The 19,936-nt window shown below is 37.7% G+C and overlaps 1 protein-coding gene across 1 annotated transcript; it reads left to right on the forward strand.

The window, feature by feature from the left end:
* Window positions 1-276: 276 nt before the first annotated feature.
* Window positions 277-3,033, forward strand: LOC103964474 (endo-1,4-beta-xylanase 5-like). Its single transcript, XM_048570798.1, has 7 exons — window positions 277-334; window positions 801-847; window positions 941-1,160; window positions 1,266-1,429; window positions 1,535-1,633; window positions 1,714-2,502; window positions 2,662-3,033. Exons 1-7 carry the CDS (start codon window positions 277-279, stop codon window positions 3,031-3,033), a joined length of 1,749 nt encoding a protein of 582 aa, XP_048426755.1.
* Window positions 3,034-19,936: the final 16,903 nt, after the last annotated feature.

Here is a 19,936-nt window from a genome sequence, read left to right on the forward strand (position 1 = left end):
CGATTCTTTCCCAAATTAAGACAGTGTAAAAGCGGAAAGAAAATCGTAAACTTGCCAAAACGATTGGAATAATTAATTATTTTTGTTATTATAATACAAAATCCTAACTTTATATAGAATCTGGGCATGTACAGAGCAGCATTCACCTCCCTATAAATTAAAACGCATGATTTGCTTCAACTCAGGCCACTGCTTCTCACTCTACAACGTTCTCTCTCTCTCTCTCTCTGCCTTTCTGATCTGTTCGTCGGTTTTTGAACTAGCAATCGACCTACAATGAAGATTCGGGGCAAAAACATTCTGCTTGTGTTGTTATGGGCTTTCGCTTTTGCAGGTTTGCTTTGTATTTCTATCATCTTGTCATGAAAAATTGACTTTGAGCTTGTGTAAAGCTTCAGAATGAAGATTAAACGCTTATTGGCACGGTCTCTCATTATTGTTAATTTTGGTGTTAATGTTGAATTCGTTTGGTGGGGCCCATCGACCGAGCCTTCTGGGGAGAATAGCTTCCCTATCATCAATTTTATACAGCCAGTTACACCTAAAAGGCACAATCGAGGTCAACACACTTATAAGTTGCCCTAAGCAAGGGAACAATACTGCTATTGACGCTGATGAGCCATAACTTGTGCCTCAAGGAAAAACAGTACTGCTATTGTTTGATTCTGCTATCATAGGAGGATTTTTTATTTTGCATTTAAGCGATATCAAAATTATTACCTTGACAACATTATGTTTTAATTTTATTTCATCACAACATAATACGATGAACAATTAAACAATTGCTTTGTGCTTTACAGGGTTTGAAGTAAATTGCTTATCCTACGATTACACAGCCAGTATTGAGGCAAGTTTCCCAACAATTGTTTTGTAAAGTTTACATAGAGATATCAATTAAATCTAACAAATTTGTGACCTCTCTTGTTCCTCTTGTTTACAGTGTTTGGCAAAGCCTCACAAACCACAATATCGCGGAGGAATCATTGTAAACTCGGAACTAAATGATGGCCTGAAGGGATGGTCTGCTTTCGGCAATGCAAAAATACAACACCGACATTCAGAAGGCAACAAATTCATTGTGGCATATGGTAGAAACCAGCCACATGACAGTATTTCTCAGAAGACCTACTTGCATAGAAACAAGCTCTACACCTTCTCTGGTACTTACCCAATTACTCTCTTTTTTACTGATTAATGATATAATTATTAGTTAATTAACAAATCAGTCGATAATTGTACAATATATCTGGTTTGCGTTGGTGCAGCTTGGATACAAGTGAGTAGCGGTAGTGCTCCGGTGACAGCAATTTTCAAGACGAGTAGCGTATTTGTACATGCTGGTGCAATTGTAGCTGAATCCGGTTGCTGGTCCATGCTCAAGGGTGGCCTGACTGTCAATGCCACGGGTCCTGCCGAGCTCTACTTTGAGGTATTTGTTTTAGCTATTTGTACGACATTTACTGATTTTTTTTACGTTACAATGAATTAGCACGTTAATATCTTATAACTGACAATTGTTAAATTAATAATTCAGAGCAAGAATGCATCTGTTGGAATCTTTGTTGATAGCATCTCCTTACAACCATTCACTGAGAAGCAGTGGTATTCTCATCAACAACAAAGCATTGAGAAGGTGAGTTTGATCAGGCCATATAATTAATAGTTAAACAAGGCTAATTAAACACATATTAACTGGCTATACTCTTTTTACAGATTCGTAAGACGAATGTGAGAGTTCGAGCAGTCGATGAGCAAGCAAATCCACTAGAAAATGCAACAATAACCATCCAACAAAGGGCTGCAGGCTTCCCTTTCGGCGTCGCAATCAACAAGAACATCTTAACCAACACGGCCTACCAAAACTGGTTCACTTCAAGGCCCTTCACAGTCACGACATTCGAAGATGAAATGAAATGGTACAGCACGGAGCCTTCTTGGGGCCGTGAGGACTACTCCGCTGCTGATGCCTTGCTTCAGTTTGCAAAACAACACAAGATTGCAGTCCGAGGCCACAACGTGTTCTGGGACGATCCTCATTACCAGCCCAGTTGGCTCAACTCCCTCTCTGGCCGACAATTCTCTGATGCCACGTACAAGAGGCTCAATTCTGTCATGGGAAGATACAAGGGACAAGTCATTGCTTGGGATGTTTGTAACGAAAATTTGCACTTTAACTTCTTTGAGAGTAAGATGGGTGCAAATGCTTCAGCTGAATTTTACAATTGGGCTAGTAAAGCCGATGGAACAACCACATTGTTTTTGAATGACTACAATACCATTGAGGAGAGTGGAGATCAAGATTCGACACCAGCTAAGTACCTTCAGAAGCTGCGAGACATACAAGGGTTTCCTGGTAACGAAAATGTGAAGATGGCGATTGGTCTCGAGTCACATTTCAACACTCCTAACATTCCTTACATTAGATCTTCTATTGATACTCTTGCTGCTGCAAAGGTGCCGATTTGGATTACAGAATTGGACGTCAGTAGTAGTCCCAATCAGGTAAAATACTGCGCCCTTCCAGTTTCTACCCATTGCATAATTGATTTTGCATTCGATACGAATTTATTTATGTCACACGTGAAGGGAAGTATTGATTATATAAATAAAAATCACAATTTTGCGGATTTGCAAACTTTTGTTTTTTGGTTGTATATGCAGGCATCATACTTGGAGCAGATTCTTAGGGAAGTGCATGCTCACCCTCAGATTCAAGGCATTGTGATTTGGTCCGCATGGAAACCTTGGGGCTGCTACAGGATGTGTTTGACGGACAACAATTTCAAGAACTTGCCCACCGGTGATGTTGTTGACAAGCTCTCACATGAGTTTGGTTTAACTTCTGACGAAATGTTTGGCACGACGGATGCTAATGGTTTCTTCGAGGCCTCCCTTTTCCAAGGCGACTACGAAGTGAAAATTACTCATCCTTTCGTAAACCCCACCTTGGTTTGGGGTTTGAATGTGGCACCATCTGTCGAGTCCCAGCAACAAATGCAGCTTCAAGTTAATGTTTTGAGTTCTGTTCACTAGGGAGTTCTGTTCATTTTTGTTTATTAGTAGTGTAATGCTAAGAAGACTATTTATTTAAATTATATTCTGTAAACCATATAATGTGGTTGGCAATTAATTTTTTTTAGTTTGTGCTTAAAATTTACTGACAAAAATGTTTGTTCTCTTTTGTAATGAATGACAAAACATTTGTTCATTACTTAGGCTACCTATGTAGGGATGACAACGGATCGGTTTGGGAAAGAAAATATTATATCCATTCCCATAACCACGAAAATTAACTATATTCATAATTGCAAATTAACCATCCGGTATTATCCATAACCATACCCACCGAATAACGGATTCCCTTTCGGTTAACAGTTATATCCATTTTCGTTAATACAAAAAATATATTCGTCCAATTGACGCATGATAATTTAGTAATTATTAATTTCATCATTAAATATTTGATGTATAAAATGATTTAATTAATGGATCTTGTGGAGCATAAAAATTAAAGCTAAACATTGATAATGTTGTTTGATCTTTGATATCTTCCATAAATACAATTAAATTCTCATAAATTCATATCAAAACTTTTGAACTTTGCGACAAAATGCAATTCACACAATGCAATTTTGTATTCTTAAGGTAATAGATTCGGTGAATAATGAATATACATATATTATATAATACTTTAATATTATATATAATTATAAGAAAGAATAATGAAAATGGCTTGTCCAGGATTGATTTTTTAGTATAAAAATATGGTTTTTCGTTAAATGAACAGTACCGGAAGCTATTCATTAAAGTTTCCGTAATTATATTATATATTATTCGATTCCGGTACGGATGTAGATTGAGGACCCCTATAACCATATCCAAAATCATAACCGAATATTATTCACGGTTTTTCCCCATACCCAATTTATACCTGAATTTTCATACCTAAATTCAATCCATTCGGACGGTTATCCACGGTTATCAGGTTTAACGATTAGAATTGTCATCCTAACCTACGTAAGTACCTAGGGCACTTCTCGGATCAAATGGATTCGGATAGGACAAAAATACAAGGATTTCCAAATTGTTAAGAGATATACTGTATAAGTATGACGTGATTAGATACTCCGACACAAGACTTTCACCAAATTTGGGGGATAAAACGTGCAAAAAAATGTTAATAAAATGGCTACATTTTCTCTTATCAATTCCAATTTCTTACTCTTTGTAAGCACTCTGAAAGGTGCAAAAGAGAGTACAAAAACAGAGGTATTTTAAAATACCTCATTTTGTTTCAACAGTTTTCTTCTTCTTTTTCTTCTTCTTGTGCCGGTCGAACTGACGACCCCGTGGACCTCATGTGAAACACAAAGCCACCAGGCCACAGACAGACCGGCAGTGTCTCTGCTTTGCTTTATTCTATTTGTGGAGGAAAATACCAAAAAGGGTGGAATCGTCCCACTTTCCCTTGTGAATTTTGACTCTGTGTCTGTATTTTTGAAAATTCACAAGAGCTTGTAGCATTGAGTAGCTCAAAGCAATATCTGATGCAGCGAAATACTTACACAGGAGATATAACCTCCTACCCATGTCCTGTAATTGATAGAAGTGTTGTTTACCGTTGAGATTAGGTTAAGCTTTATGCTTTTAATGATTCCAATGGCTTGGAATACTTAAAAGTTCAAGTAGGATAGTGCAGAATACTCTTAATGAAAAGTCACCTATCTTGAGTGAGAAATATATGGATCGCTCTTATGAGAATTTTCTTAAGGGCTTAATTCTCTAAAGCACTCATTAGAAATCGGAAATTGTTCAGAGCTGAAATGAACACAATTGAGCAAACATGGAGTGTCTAAAGGGTATTGTGTGATTACTATTGTCTTGGTTTACACAAACGGCTAAACAGTTTAAAACATCGCGTTCATTGATTAGCTAAGTAGTAATTCACTATGGAAGGTTCAAAGCTAAAAGCTACCTATCCCGATTTAGTACTTTTGCAATTGAATTCTCTCTCTAGTGTTTGCATTATAATTCCTATATAATATTGAGTCAATTTCCATTCGTTTGGGGGATGGTTAGAAAATTTAATAATAATAAATTATTATTATTATATTGATTTATTAGTTGAACGGAAATTATAAGTAGTGTCTTTTGGTGGAAAGACGTGTCTATTCAAATAAACAGTTGCACCTTTTAAATCTTCATAAATAGCCACATGCTTTCCAAAAAAATATATGAAATTCTATACATAAGGAATCCCCCTATAATCTCATTTAACAACTTTTGCAATCACATATTCATTCATATAGTGCAACTGTGATCCATTGGAGGGGGTATTCAACACAATCGTGATCCATTGGAGCATTGTGAATCCAAATGTACCCGAGTGAGAATGCTGACCCTTAAACCTTGTTTATTTCAGATCAAGAACACATCAGTTGAGTTATGGGTTGTAGCATCTCATTGCAACCATTCATCGAAAAGTAGTGGAAGCCTCATCAAGATCTAAGCATTACTAATGTGAGTTTACGGACATTAGATATACAAATAGATTAAACGTTAAACATTAACACTTGAACTCAATTAGTAATAAGTTACACACAAATTAATACCACTTTTGGAAGGTTCATACGAGCAATGTGAGAATCCAAGCAATAGATGCCCCAGGGAACCACTGGCAAATGCAACAATCTCCATTCAACAAAAATCTCTAAATTTCCCTTTTGGTTGTGCTATCACCAACTAGGTTAGTCAAATCACTCTCTCGGCTAAAGCTTTGGTTGACTACTTACAAGAGGCTAAATTCCATTATGAATAGATACAAGGGCCCACTCATCGCGTGGGATATCGTTAATGAAAATTTACATTTTAATTTCTTTGAAAGAAGGTTGGAGTTCTTTGTGCACTTCATGTTATCTCTCTTTCACACAATAGTGTGCCATATTAATTGGAATTTGACGACTAGAAATTATATATATAGGAGGCCTAGATGGGTGGAGGTGTTAGGAGCCGTGGTGGTCCTGCAAAATTTGGGACTGGGGTTGGTTCTGGGTGTTGGTGGGTAGGCGCAGCTGTGTTGCTGGGGGTGGTTGTGCAGGTGGATTTTGGGGAAATTGTTGTTCAGCTGGGTTTCTGCACACTTCAACATAGTTGAATATCAAAGTGCGCGATGAACAAGACTATAATAATAAAAAAATTATTAAACAAATAAGAATGCCGAAACGGCTATGGAACTCCAAAAGTCTACATTACGTCTAATTTTGTTTTCATACTAAACTATAAGCTATATTTATATAGAGCAAAACCTAGAAACCCTAATTAAGATGGACTAGGCCCATATACTAAGAGCAAGTTCACCCCTCCACAGCCCATCTCCTCTCCTCCCCCCACCCCACCACCCCACCCCCAAAAAAAAAAATAAATAAACCCACTCCACCCTATCCAATTAGCTGGGCTTATGTGGAGGCCAGCCAACTACGTAGCCTAGAATAGACTAACCCAGTAACCGGCTCATCTGACGTCAGGCTGATGCCAGCATAACGTTAGACAAGGGCATAAATTTTTTTTGCGCCAGGCGCTTAGGAAACACGCGCTGACACACCCCAATCTCGATATTCCCCAAATACCAGGGTAGGCACATGCTGGCTGACACCCGAGGGTGATGAAACCATTTTAAACATGCATACAAATAAAATATATGCAATTGGAATGATTATACAAAAACAGGAAAGTGTTTAGAGCATACAACTAATTAAGAATAATATGAAAGAATTATTAGGAAAATGTACGAACAAGAGAATTATACCTGCATTGAGAAGACTCGAGGATACATATGCTGAAGTGTCTTGGCACCGGGATCATATGCCTCGATCCTAACCCCTGAGGGGGCGCAAAAACCGAAAAGGTGAGTGGACCATAATTTATAATAATACTAATAGTACGAAAACCAATTTATTTTAGAACTTACTAACCTCCTGTTTTGAAAACACATATATAATACTACATAGTAGGTTTTATAAAAACCCTAGCATGCCATGTAAAACATCTATAAACCATATCTATGAGTACTCAATTAGGGGTATCATAGTCGCCCAAAGGCAGTACCTGTCCATCACCCTAAGGTGAAGCTGAATAACCTGTCCGTCACCCGAAGGTGAAGCTGAATAACCTGTCTATCACCCAAAGGTGAAGTTGTATAAAATAGCATACATCCACACCGACACTAGCCGTGGATAGTGAACCTGTCCGACACTGCTTTCAATAGTGAAGCTGGGGATATATAATACATCATATCTCACTCCTCCGTCATCTGTGCCCTATGGCCATTGACATCTATACTAGTGGTGTGCAGATGTGCCGTATGATAACCCACTAGGTAGTACCAAAAACATATCTCCAAAACTCGTATCAAAATCCAGAGCTCACTAGCTCAAACTTCATGTCATAAATCCAAGATAAATCGTATGCATGAAATCCATAAAATAATTCATGTTCGTAAAACCGTAATATAAATTTTGATTGAAAATCATAGAAATCCATATATGCAAATCCAATAATTCAATACCCTTAATAAACTGTAATTTCGATAAATCAAACTATTTTGTAAACCATAATTATAAAAGTCCATAAAGCACATTATAAATCATATTTAAATCATGAAATATGGAATGCATGCTAGGTTAATATTTTATGAAAAACAAGTAAGTTTAGAAGGGGTCCACTCACAAGTTTTCCATTGCCCATAAGCCGCTCGAACTATCGAGAATAACATTGTTTCCCACCAACGCGTCTAAACACAATTAGAGGCCTTTTAGTAAAACTATACCTGGACGATAGAATTTAGGAAAATGAACAGCGGATTTGGATTTGGCACGTCAAAAAACCTACGGAGGGACCTTGGGTTTTTCCCCTATACGCCGCCACACATGCTGGCCAACCACCCCAACTCGCCGGAAAATCGAACAACTCCAAAAATTCTCAAATTTGATAAGAATGAAGATCTTAATGAGAGGGGCAACTTTTATACCTGGGCCAAAGTCCAATTCGGCCGAGAAACACCCTAAATTGCCCTCGAACCACCAGAAACCCTTGAATTGGGTGTTCTTGATTCGATTCCAAACAAGCTTTGACGCCTCAACCATTGCTTAGGCTTTGTTCCTGGGGTTAAGGGAAGTCCATTGGTGGTGGTAATTGGCTGAGTTAGCTTCACGATCACCAGATTTCTGTCGTGGCACCCTCGGAACCGATGGGTTCTGTTCTTCACGAATTCAAAGCTAAACTCCATAAAATTTGGTTGGAAATGGAAGAAGGGAAGATGATGGTTAGTTTGTAGGGGGTGGCGAGGTTTGGATCGCTGGAAAACCAATGGAAAAGCGTCGGAAAGGTAGCGGTATGGGTCGGCTTCAATGGGGGTATACGGGTCAGCCCGTTTCTGTCTTTTTCTTCTTCTCTCCTTTTCCTTCCTTTCCCTCTTTCTGATTGGTCCATTCCATTTCTTTTTCTCTCCCCATTGGCCCAATCTCCCTCATTTTTCCTCCCCTTCTTTTCCTTTTATCTCTCTCATTTCTCTCCTCCACTCATCATAACAATCATGCGCGTGGCTTAATCAGATTGCTCCAGAAAATCTGGAGCCTTCTAGAGTGAAGGTTAAATTTACTAAAATGCCCCCGACTTTAAACGTATTTTCCTTAAAGGGCATTTTTGTAATTTCACATTTTAAAATTATAAAAATCGTAATTTTTTGGGACGGATCGTTACACGCGCAAGCGGGCCTGTGCTACATGCGCACCAAGGAACACGGGACTTGGGCCACATGGTGCGGCAATGGCCATTGGATTTTCAATGGCTAGTTTTCTGGACCGTTGGATTTCCCACGGTAAAAAAAAATTTGTCTTTGAAATATAACGGCCAGTGACGTGTCTAATTTTGGGCTGTTGGATTTCAATCTTTTTGAAATCCAATGGTCCATATTAATAATTTGAAAAAAAATTTACAAAAATTATAAATAAAAAAATGTTTAAAAATATAGAAAATAATAATAATAAATTGTTTAAAAGATTAATTGCCACAACCCGACCGGGAATGTCCACTAGGACCCGGAATCAAGCTGTGCTGGCTGACATTTGGAAGGTGACGAAGCCATAAAGTGTGATAATGTATAAAATGTGAATAAATTAAAACCTAAAAGTGCTTAAGGACACAAGTGCGCGATGAGCGGGCCTGGACCCATTTCACGCGTGATACAGAGTATAGGTATAGTACAGTAAGGTAAGATAATGATTATGCCATCATAAGAAGACATCTGTACTGAATAGTGCCACCAATTCTCGTCGATACGGAACTCTGCTGCTAGAACCTGGAGGGGTGCAAAAATAGAAAATGTGAGTGAGCGAAACAAAACTTTTCAAATCAATTTCAATTACCAAAGGCAGTAACCCTTTACTGTAACACATGTATAATTTTTCAGAAAATAACAGGCGTGACTATAACTCAAAACCATAACCAAAATAACAGTCTCACAATTATGCCATGTCAAATATCTCAATGAAATGCCATAAGTAATCCAGTTAAAATATAACAATGCCAGAGTATTACAACAATGAAATGGTATGTCAGTCGGATCCACCTATTATGGCCTGTATGGCTGAACCAATAGTTCATCAACATGCTAGCCAATAGCTCAATAACATGCTAGCCAATAGTTCAATAACATGCTAGCCAATATCTCATCAACATATTAGCCAGAGTCACCTCACGTGACCTGTACGGCTTATCCATATCTCATCAATCAACGCTAGCACATAAGTCGGAGTCACCTATAGTGACCTGTACGACTTATCCATATCACATCAATCAATGCTAGCATATAAGTCGGGAGTCGCCTATAGTGACCTATACGATTTGTCCATATCTCATGAATCAATGCTAGCATATAAGTCGGCAGTCACCTATAGTGACCTGTACAACTTATCAATATCTCATCAATCAATGCACGACTTATCCATATCTCATCAATCAATGCTAGCATATAAGTCAGGAGTCACCTATAGTGACCTGTACAACTTATCAATATCTCATCAATCCATGCTAGCATATAAGTCGGGAGTCATCTATAGTGACCTGTACGACTTATCAATAGCTCATCAAACATCCCTGCACAAGAGTCGAAACCACCTCTAGTGGTCTGTACGATAGAACTGGGTGTAAATAAGTACGCTCAAGTGCTATGATCATGTGAAGACTGTGTGAATAATCGCAGGTCACCTACGAGTCGAAACCACCTATAGTGGTCTGTACAACAGGCCTGTGCACCAACCTTAAGTCCAAGGTGAGCGTAAGGTGCAGGAGGTGAACATCACGTGAAAGATTGTGCCTTGGCCACGGGCGGGAGCACTAACATTGGGGTGCAGGTTTATGAGCTCTCAATGCATCTCAATATAACATGTACAACTCCTGGGCAACCAGTACGACAAGGTCGGAGTTGCCTAAAACATAAATGTAGTCATGCCATAACTCCATCATTTCAACTAATACCATAAACTCACATGAACTTACCTGTGTGTCCTGCATTCACCTTTGCACTTCAAAGCATTCACAATAATTATGTGTAGATAATCTACATATGAATATACCATGATGCAATCTAATACTCAACCATAACATAGTGTTCCCAAATATATATATATATACACACACACACACACACACAACATGGCGTGAAATGCATAATCTATAACGTCCCACTTCCAAACTATTTATTTTCAAGAATAATTATCTGTGATATGCCCAACTAGACACTAGTTTAATTAACTATCATTACTTACATTTCCTTACTTATTTTTCTTGATTTTTCATACATTGATTTATGACCAACATTTAACCACCAAATCATAAGGTTAAATCTCACATTTTCCACCAATGTCCCTCACATTACTCAATTCCCCAAATAAGGCTATTATCTCAATTATTTAGTCTCATTTATTATATGGCTGCATCTAACGTCTCGTTAGACTGCCTACGTATCCTAAACAGGGATCAAACCATTCGTAGTTCGTACTAGTCCTCCAAAGCATTCACAATAATTATATGAAATATTCAATTTATAAACGTTTGTGGAGATGTCAATCTTATATATATATATATATATATATATATATATATACGATAGAAGGGAAAAGACCCACTCACCTGTAGTTTACGATATGGTTCTCTAGCACGCACCACGAGGCATCCTGACCGATAGACGCCTAGAACAATTATCAAATCACATCTTAGAACTCTTATCAATAGAATACGTAATTCACATAAAACACATCTTCAAGGACATTCTAAAATAATTTGAGGCTCATTGACCACAAGTCAACCGTCAATCGAGGATCAACGATAGGGTCTACAACCATGTATAACTCGATCCAGAAGATCCGCATATTAGATTTCCAATCCGTAACTTTCATAGATCCACATTATGCTTCTAGAATAACATATTAAAATTTCATTATGATCCAACGGTCGGATCTCCTCTAATTGCCCAAACCAAGTGGCGGTTAACATTTATTTTACGAACTTACAAATTCAAGTCAAAAAGATCCGTACATTAGATTCCCAATCCGTAAATTTCTAATATCCTCAAATATTACATACTATAATGTATTAAAATTTGATGACGATCCAACGGTCAGATCGTCAATTCATGCAAGGACCTCGTGGTGGCCAACTAGGTGATCAATTACGAATTTTCATTAAAACATTAAAATTTCACTAAGTGAATGACAAATATGGAATCGGGTCGTCAAAATTAGCCTAAGATGGTCATGTGGGGTCTCGGCCCACGCACCACTGCGCATGGTGGCTGGGCGCCACGGTTCGTCAGAAAAATCCAACTATCTCTAAAATTCTCAAATTTCACAGAAATGAAGATCTCAATTAGAGGAACAACTTTTATACTTGCCACAAAGTCCAAAAGTGGACGGAAGATGGTCAATTTTACCCACGAAGCCGGCGGGTGCCTAAAGCTTCCCGGTGTCGATTCGTCGTCTATGGTGGTCCAACTGATAGGAGCATATTTAGGCGACTTAGCTAGCTTATTCTTGTGCATTTGTGCTATTATTTCTTAGTTAATGTCGTATTACAACTCATTTTCGTGTGTTTGTAGGTCCAAAGGGTTAAAGTACCAAGAAAGTGCATTTTGGTGCATTTTGGAGCAGTTTTGGACACTATGTGGATAGCTTGTATATGGGCTAACATGGATGGACGAATTTGGAGTTCAAGAGGCTAGAAATATGATAAGAAGATGAAGAAATTAAACTTAAGACAAATTGGATAAGGAATCAGCTCAAAAGAGGAAACATTATCCAAAACCTTATCTAACCTTATCTAACCTTATCCAACCTTATCCTATCTTATCCTAACCTAATCTTGTTCCACCTTAATCCTAGCTGCAAGTGGACCTAAAAACCTAATTTCTAGAAGCCTTATCTAACCCTAAAAGGGTGCCACACCCTTCCCCCTTTTATCTCTTCTAGAAAACCCAAAATCAGCCACAAAACACCTAGTTTCTAGAAGGCCCAATTTTGGACGAATTTCCTAAACCTTTTTCCTTTTGGATTTTGATTTGTTAGGTCTCATTCCTTGTAGATTTGGGTTACACAAATCCTTTTATGAAACTAATTGGGCCAAACCCTCTCCTAAGTGGATTTAACTTACTTGTGCCGAACCCTGGGGCCCTAATCCATAAAATCTGCTAAGAGTAACCCTAATCTAATTAACCCTAGGACTATATGAACATATTTTCAGCCACAAATTCGTACACCCCTTTATGCTATTCAGAACCCTTGTGCCGCAACCTCCATTCTCTATTCTTCAACCTCCACACATCTCCACACACATCTACCGCCCCCTACCACCATAATCAACCACCCTCTACCCCAAATTCACACCACACCATCCACCACACCTTAAGAGCCTAAATTCACATAAATCCCCATTGTTGGCAGCAAGGAAGGAAGGAGGAGCCACCTGGAGTGTTTCTAGGTGCATTCTATCTTTGTTTTTAATGTTTAAGTTTAGTTATCTTTGTTTTGCGAACATGTGGAACTAACTTCTTTTTAGTTAGAGGTGAATTCGAAGCTATGATTATATGTTTTATATGAATTAATTACGTCCAGTTATTGTTTCTTAAGGCATGAATGTGATTTGCTTATCTAAGTTATTAAAACTTGTTTATGTATGCATTTCATATAGGGAACTTGAGAAAGATAATTTGGTTTAGATGCATATTCCATCTAATTCAATGAAATAAGGAAAATCTGATGGTTAGTTGTGCGATGCAACTAACTTGGGGCGTTTTCATTCATTGTCTAAAGGAATAATAACTGGAAATTGGTTCATATGCATATGTGTCATGTGTGGAGAAGGACCCTCTAGCTAGCGTATCACCTATAGTTTTCCCTAATTTCATCCAAGTTGTTTAGAGTCTTTATAATCTGTTTGTTTTTACCTTAATTTCATCCAAAATCCAATCCCCCTTTACTTTGTTGTGTCAAATTAGTTAGAATATGTCCAAGTTATGTTTTTAAGTGTTTTGAGTCAAGTTAAAAGTAATTTTCGTCCAAATCACCTTTAGAGTCTAGTTTGAGTTTTTTTTATTGTTTTGTGCTGTTTTGAGTCTTTTTAGTTTGTTTTGAGTCTTATAAGTCTAGTTAAGTGTTTTTAAGTCAGTTTAGAGTAGATTAGCATCCCTTCTAATCATCGGCTTAAAACGATCCCTACTTTCATATACTACAATCATAGGGTTTTAATTTGAGTGTTAGAATATTTCACATCACCAACGGCCAAGGTTGGTTGGGTTTTGCTCCTGGGATGATGGCCTACAAAGCCCAAGTGGTGGGCGGAGCATCGTGAGAACCGTTAACTTTCGTGGCCTCAAACCGCCACATACAGAGGTTAATCAAGGTGGATTTTGTAGAGGGAATACGAGCTTCAAGATGGCGGTGGTGGCGTCGAAAAACTCCATCGAAGTTGGCTGGAATCGGCCTTAGAAGTTGGGTGGTCGCGGTGCTGGCGTGCACGAGAAAGCTGGGAGCTTTCTCCCTGTTTTTTTTATTTTTTATTTTATTTTTCCTTTTCTTCTCTCCTTCTCATTGGTCAATCCTTCTTTTATTTTGATTGGTCCCTTTTCTTCCCTTAAAAACCGATTGGCTTCCTTCCCACAAATGGGAGCTCAAATTATTTAATTAACTTTAAATAATAAATTTCAAACATCTGTAACTATACCGTTATGATCTGGACTCACAAACGGCTTTCGCCTATGCATTCGTACCAATGAGTACTATGAGGATATGATAAAAGAATAAGTCCCACATCTCTCAAACCGATGGTCAATGGAAGTCAAAATCCTTGCCTCCAAGGCATTTTCCTAAATTCATGCTCTTAAAATTAATAAAAACGTAAAATTAAGGACGGGTTGTCACAATAAAATTTTGGCATGGTCGGGGCCCAAAGTGGACAATTTCATGCTATGGTGGTGAAGTGGGCCTGGGATGTGGTAGGCCCCGGGTCGGGATGTGACATTAACTAACTTAATAAAAATTTTAATTATTTTATAAAAAAAAAAATTAATAATATTTTAATACGAATTGACTAGGCAGTTGAGGGGTGAAAATGCACTTAGGCAGTTACTATTCATTGTAGTCAATTACTATTCATTTGGGTGAATTGAATTGACTCTTGACTATGGGTTTTTAGGGGTAGAGTTGCTCTAAACTAACAAGCAAACTCAAACAATCATAAAAAACTAAAATTTTCCACCACCCTCTGTCAATCATGGCAGTATAAGACATGGGTTTGCAAACAAGTAGATGTGGACTGGCTCCGTTAGGTAAATTGGCATGCAAACTTGACTGGACTTGACTTGACTCGATAATTGAGAAATAAACATATGAGTGCTCCTGCCACTAAATGGACGAGATTTCCATATCACAAGTGCACAAACAAACTGAAACAAAATACTATACTCGAGTGGTCACAGGTCCAAGCACTCGAGTGACAGTTATAAAACAATCCAAAACTAGGGGTGGTTCGATATGGATCCCATACCAAAAATGGGATTCCGAATCCCAAATCGAAATTTTTTGGGACAAGAATTTGAAGATCAATCCCGAACCGAAATTTCGGTATTCCTAATTTTCAAGATTTTCGAATGTTTTCGGGATGGATCGGGTCTAGATTTTGGGTTTTGGGCAGAAATTTGAGAGTTTTGGGTTGTGGGCTAATATTTGGGCTTTTGGCTTGAAATTTTGTTGCCTAATTTCATATCAATTAAAATTTAAGCTTTTTACCTATTAACAATTTGAAATTTCATATCAATTCATTCTTACTACGTCAAATTTGATGTTCCAAAGTTCCAAACTACTTAATTTCATACTTTTATTTCTAACATAGTCTACCATGAAACTATTTAAGTTCAACACCATGCAACCAAAATAAATATATATATTTTCGGTTCGAGATTCCTGAACTATTGAATATTTAATCACAATTCCCGTACCGAAAAGTTCGAGATCGGTTCAGTATTGATCCCGGTTCGGTATTATCGATTTCGAAATTTTTCGGTATGAGATAGGATTTTTTTTTATTGGTTTGGAATTTTAGGAAAAAATTTACAGCCCTCTCCGAAACATGTCAACACCAACAATAGAAGATTTCAACAACGGGCCACATTGCCTGTTTGGGCCTCTCAGACACTCAAAACCGAACAAATTTTCTCCTTGCCCGTGTGGGCTTATCTCAGTTTTATTTTTTTATCTTTTTTTTTTCTTTTCCTTTTTTTTTTTTTTTGTAATTTTTACTCTTTTTGCCTTTTCTCTGTTTTTTTATTTTTTTATTTTTTTTTATTTTTATAATTTCATTTTTTTTTCCTGGGCAGTGGTTTTCTCCATGATGCACAAAACAAGTGAGCGACAGAGATGGGTACAGTGATGCAGCCGGATCTAGTACGACGTGATAGAGACGAGTCAGATGCGGAGGTTAAATTGCACCAGATGCAGCAACGGGTTGAGCAGCACATCGAATTGAATCTGGTGGAACAGCTGGCGAGTCAGGGGTTCAGGTACGCAGGAATCTGGGCGTGGTGCGACTTCTGAGCAAATAGAGAAGATTAAATCCCGAATGATCAACTTTGATATCAAGTTGAATATAAAGTGCGCGATGAACAAGACTATAAATAATAAGAATATTATTAAACAAACAAGAATGCCAAAACGGCTACAAAACTCCCAAAATACTACATTGTGTCTATCTTGTTATTCATACTAAACTATAAGCTATATTTGTAGGGAGCAAACCCTAGAAACCTTAATTCGGATGGACTAGAGTCATATACTAAACTATCAAGTAAACCCAAATAATTATAAAATACTAATATTTTCGAACACATGTTGATTGGAGTTTTTTAATCTACAATTTTCTAATAGTCAGAAAAAATAAAAAAATAATTTAAAATACTAAGGTTAATTGCGACGCCTCTCGGACAAAGGGGTCAAAAGCCATGGGCCTTGAGTTTTGTTAGGGACACTAAAACCAAATCCAAATGTTACTTACTCACTAAATAACGTGTCAATGTTTGTCCAAATTTAACAATTTGATGAATAAGTGTAGTAACTCTAACGTTATTATAGTGAATCCATGTACGATTCTAGTTGAGCTTGGAATGCATGGCATGCTAACAAGCTTAGTTATTTGTTTCTATGGTCAGGCATTGTACCTGGAGCAGATACTAAGGGAGACATATGCTCACCCTCACATTGAAGGAGTTGTTATGTGCACTGGACCGCGGAAAACGGATGTTACAGAATGTGCTTAACAGATAACATTAATTTCAAAAACTTGCCTACCATAGGTTTTCCAAAAAAAAAAAAAAAAAAAAAAAACTTGCCCACCATGGTTGTTGACGATAAGTTACTCCATGAAAGGGGATTATTGAAGGGCTTGACTTCGGGCACAACCGACGCTAATGGTTTCTTCGAGGCCTCCCTCTCCCATGAAGATCATGAAGTCAAATGCCTCCCACATCCAACTCTCCTCTTGATTTCTATTTCTCTTGGGATATTTCTTTATTTTCGGTTTTAATTGATCAACAAATGGTGTTAAGTAATTTCAGTTTAACACAATTAAAAACTGAATAAGAGCAGAGAAGTATGTGACTATTCTCGGAAAAGTTATTTTATTTCTTTTATTTTTTTGCTTATTATTTTTTTCTTCTATTATTTGTCATCTTGTTCTTTAACGAAAATACACTCATGGACTATAATTCTACTTTTCAAATCAGTTGCCATTTTTGGGGGTTTTTTGTCCATTTCTTTTTATCAAAGCCTTGTTTCCCCAAACAGGCCTCTTTGCTTGATGAAAGTAAGGATTGAAAACGGAATGGCAAAAAGTAGTATTCAAATAAGATTTATATATCAACACAATCGAGAGAAAACAAATAAAATCAAAGCTGTTTATTCGACTAGAGAGTGAGTACATTAGGGTTTAAGGCAATGGCAAGATCAAATGAAGAGTTCTTTTCTCAAAGTCAAAAGCGTTTTGCACCGTTAAGTGGCTTTTCGGAAGAAGATGAAGAACCCATCTGGTTCAGGTGTAACAGACCAAGGCTGATTCATGACGTAGCATGCAGGTCCGAAAGTGAAGAACTTCGCCACAAAAGTCAAGAAGAAGATGAAGAAATCGAAGACGATGATCATATGGTAGACAAAGAGCCAATTAATAATGAGCCACATGTTGGGAAAAACTTAAGAGTACACAACTCTAACACAAGTGTTGGAGAGACAACACAAGTAAACAAATTACTTATATTACACTCACAAAAGATTACAACACACAAACTATCAAGGACACACTTGAGAAGCTATGACACTCACTCACTTTCTAGAGACAAACTCTAGACCACTCACACTCCTACAAGACTACTCTTGCTTCTCACTCTCACTTGGCTCTCTCTTACTTCTTTTTCTTGCTTGGTTGGTTGATCACTTCTTCGTTACAAGCTTACTTGATTACATAGCAAATACGCACGTGCGCGCACGCACACACACCTATTTATAGGCATGTTTGCCGACTTCACTAGCACTTTCTAGTGCACGTTCATGCACACACTTCACCGACATATGGCTTTGCAATATCCATACAATACCACAAGCTGGTAGAACTTTCTAGCTTATTATGCATGCCCACCGATTTAACATTCAGACTTGAACTAGAATGGTCTAGTTCATTTGCAGCTGGAAAAAGTCCTCTAGAAGCTTCTGCCTTCCAAGCTTGCTGGTTGTATTTGCTAGACTTTTCTAGAATCCAAACATCAATTGGGCTGGCGTTGATCTTCAACACCACAAGTAGTACATGATGGGTCTGATAATATTGTCGTAACCCTTACCAACCCACAAGTGTTTGATTGTTCAATTTGCTATGAACCCTTGACCATCCCTGTCTTTCGATGTGGCAAAAATGGTTACTTAGCCTGCGTTTCCTGCTGCTTAGCCTGCGTTTCCTGCTGCTCCAAAAGTAAAAATAAATGTCTATGCCACTCATGCTCCGGGTCGGTTGGCTTTGATCGTTGTCGGGGAATCGAGAAGGCTTTGTAATCAATTGCAAGATCATGCCCAAACGTACATTATGGATGTAAAGAATCTGTGACATACCATCTAAGAAGTGCACATCAAAAGGCATGAGTGTACTCACCTTGCTCATGTCCCCATCTAGGCTGTACCTATCGCTCTTCAGCCGAGAAGTTATACCCACAATTCAGCAGGGCTCACGAGGGATCCGCTGCAACAAGATTCGAGTATAACCGCAGATTTTCCGTTATGTTAAATCTTTCTGACACCTTACTTGTTCTCCATGAAAAGAAAGATGGCACATTATTTGTCCTCGCGAACTATCCTATGGAAGATCTAGGATATGCGGTGATGGTTACCTGTGTTCAATCAGCATTCTTGGAAGGCTTCTACTATGATCTTGTGGTAAAAAGCAATGGAAATTCTCTCATAGTAAAGTCTTTCACCAAGAGCATCCCGCGCCAGCAGGTACTTAATGATGATAGCCGGCCTCCTAAAACAGGTTTCCTTTTAATCCCAAGTGATTTTATCAGCTCTGGACGCCAGCTCAAGATGAATCTCTGCATATGGGCATAAAGGGTAACTGTCCTTCATGTTGCTTTAAAATAGTTTAAGTATCCTCGCGTTTAATTAACATGGGATTAAGATTTCTTGGTACCAGATACCAATGTAATTACAGTTTATGATGTACGGATTTTATTGTTTTCCTACAATTATTAGTTGGTTATGTTGTTATATATTGCGAGCGAACACACACACACACACACATATATATATATATATATATTCGTGTGCTTCGTCTGCGGGCCAACATGAAGAACTCAGAATTTTGATGAATAAAAACAAACATAACCATTGATGTTGCTAAACATAAGTCTGACAATCGACCCAAAAATAAAGTCACAAGTCGTACACAGTTAAATATATAGAGAACTTCAACTTGGAAATTTCTCTAAGTTGTAGGATGTAGAGCAAAAAAATAATTCAAAAAATCTACAAGACGACAAAAATAATCCATAAAATCCAGAAGACAAAAACAAGAATGCCCTCATTACCGTAGCTCAGCAGCCCTAGAGGTCTAAGCGGCTTGACTACCTCAAAGCAGACATTAAAGATATGATTAATTATAAGGAAAACTAATGAAAAACGTTTGAAAACTTTGAGTTTTAATGATAAGGACAAAATAAAGGGTAAAATGAATAGTATCAGGATTGACTTTTTAGTATAAAAATATGGTTTTTCGTTAAAGTGAACAATACGATGGGCTTTTCGTTAAAACTCCCTTAATTATATTCCCAATTGAAGATAAACCTTATTAAGTAAGAAAT

The sequence above is a fragment of a genome, unplaced genomic scaffold, assembly GCF_019419815.1.
Source record: "Pyrus x bretschneideri cultivar Hongxiangsu unplaced genomic scaffold, Pyrus_bretschneideri_v1 Contig55, whole genome shotgun sequence".
Taxonomy (NCBI): Eukaryota; Viridiplantae; Streptophyta; class Magnoliopsida; order Rosales; family Rosaceae; genus Pyrus; species Pyrus x bretschneideri.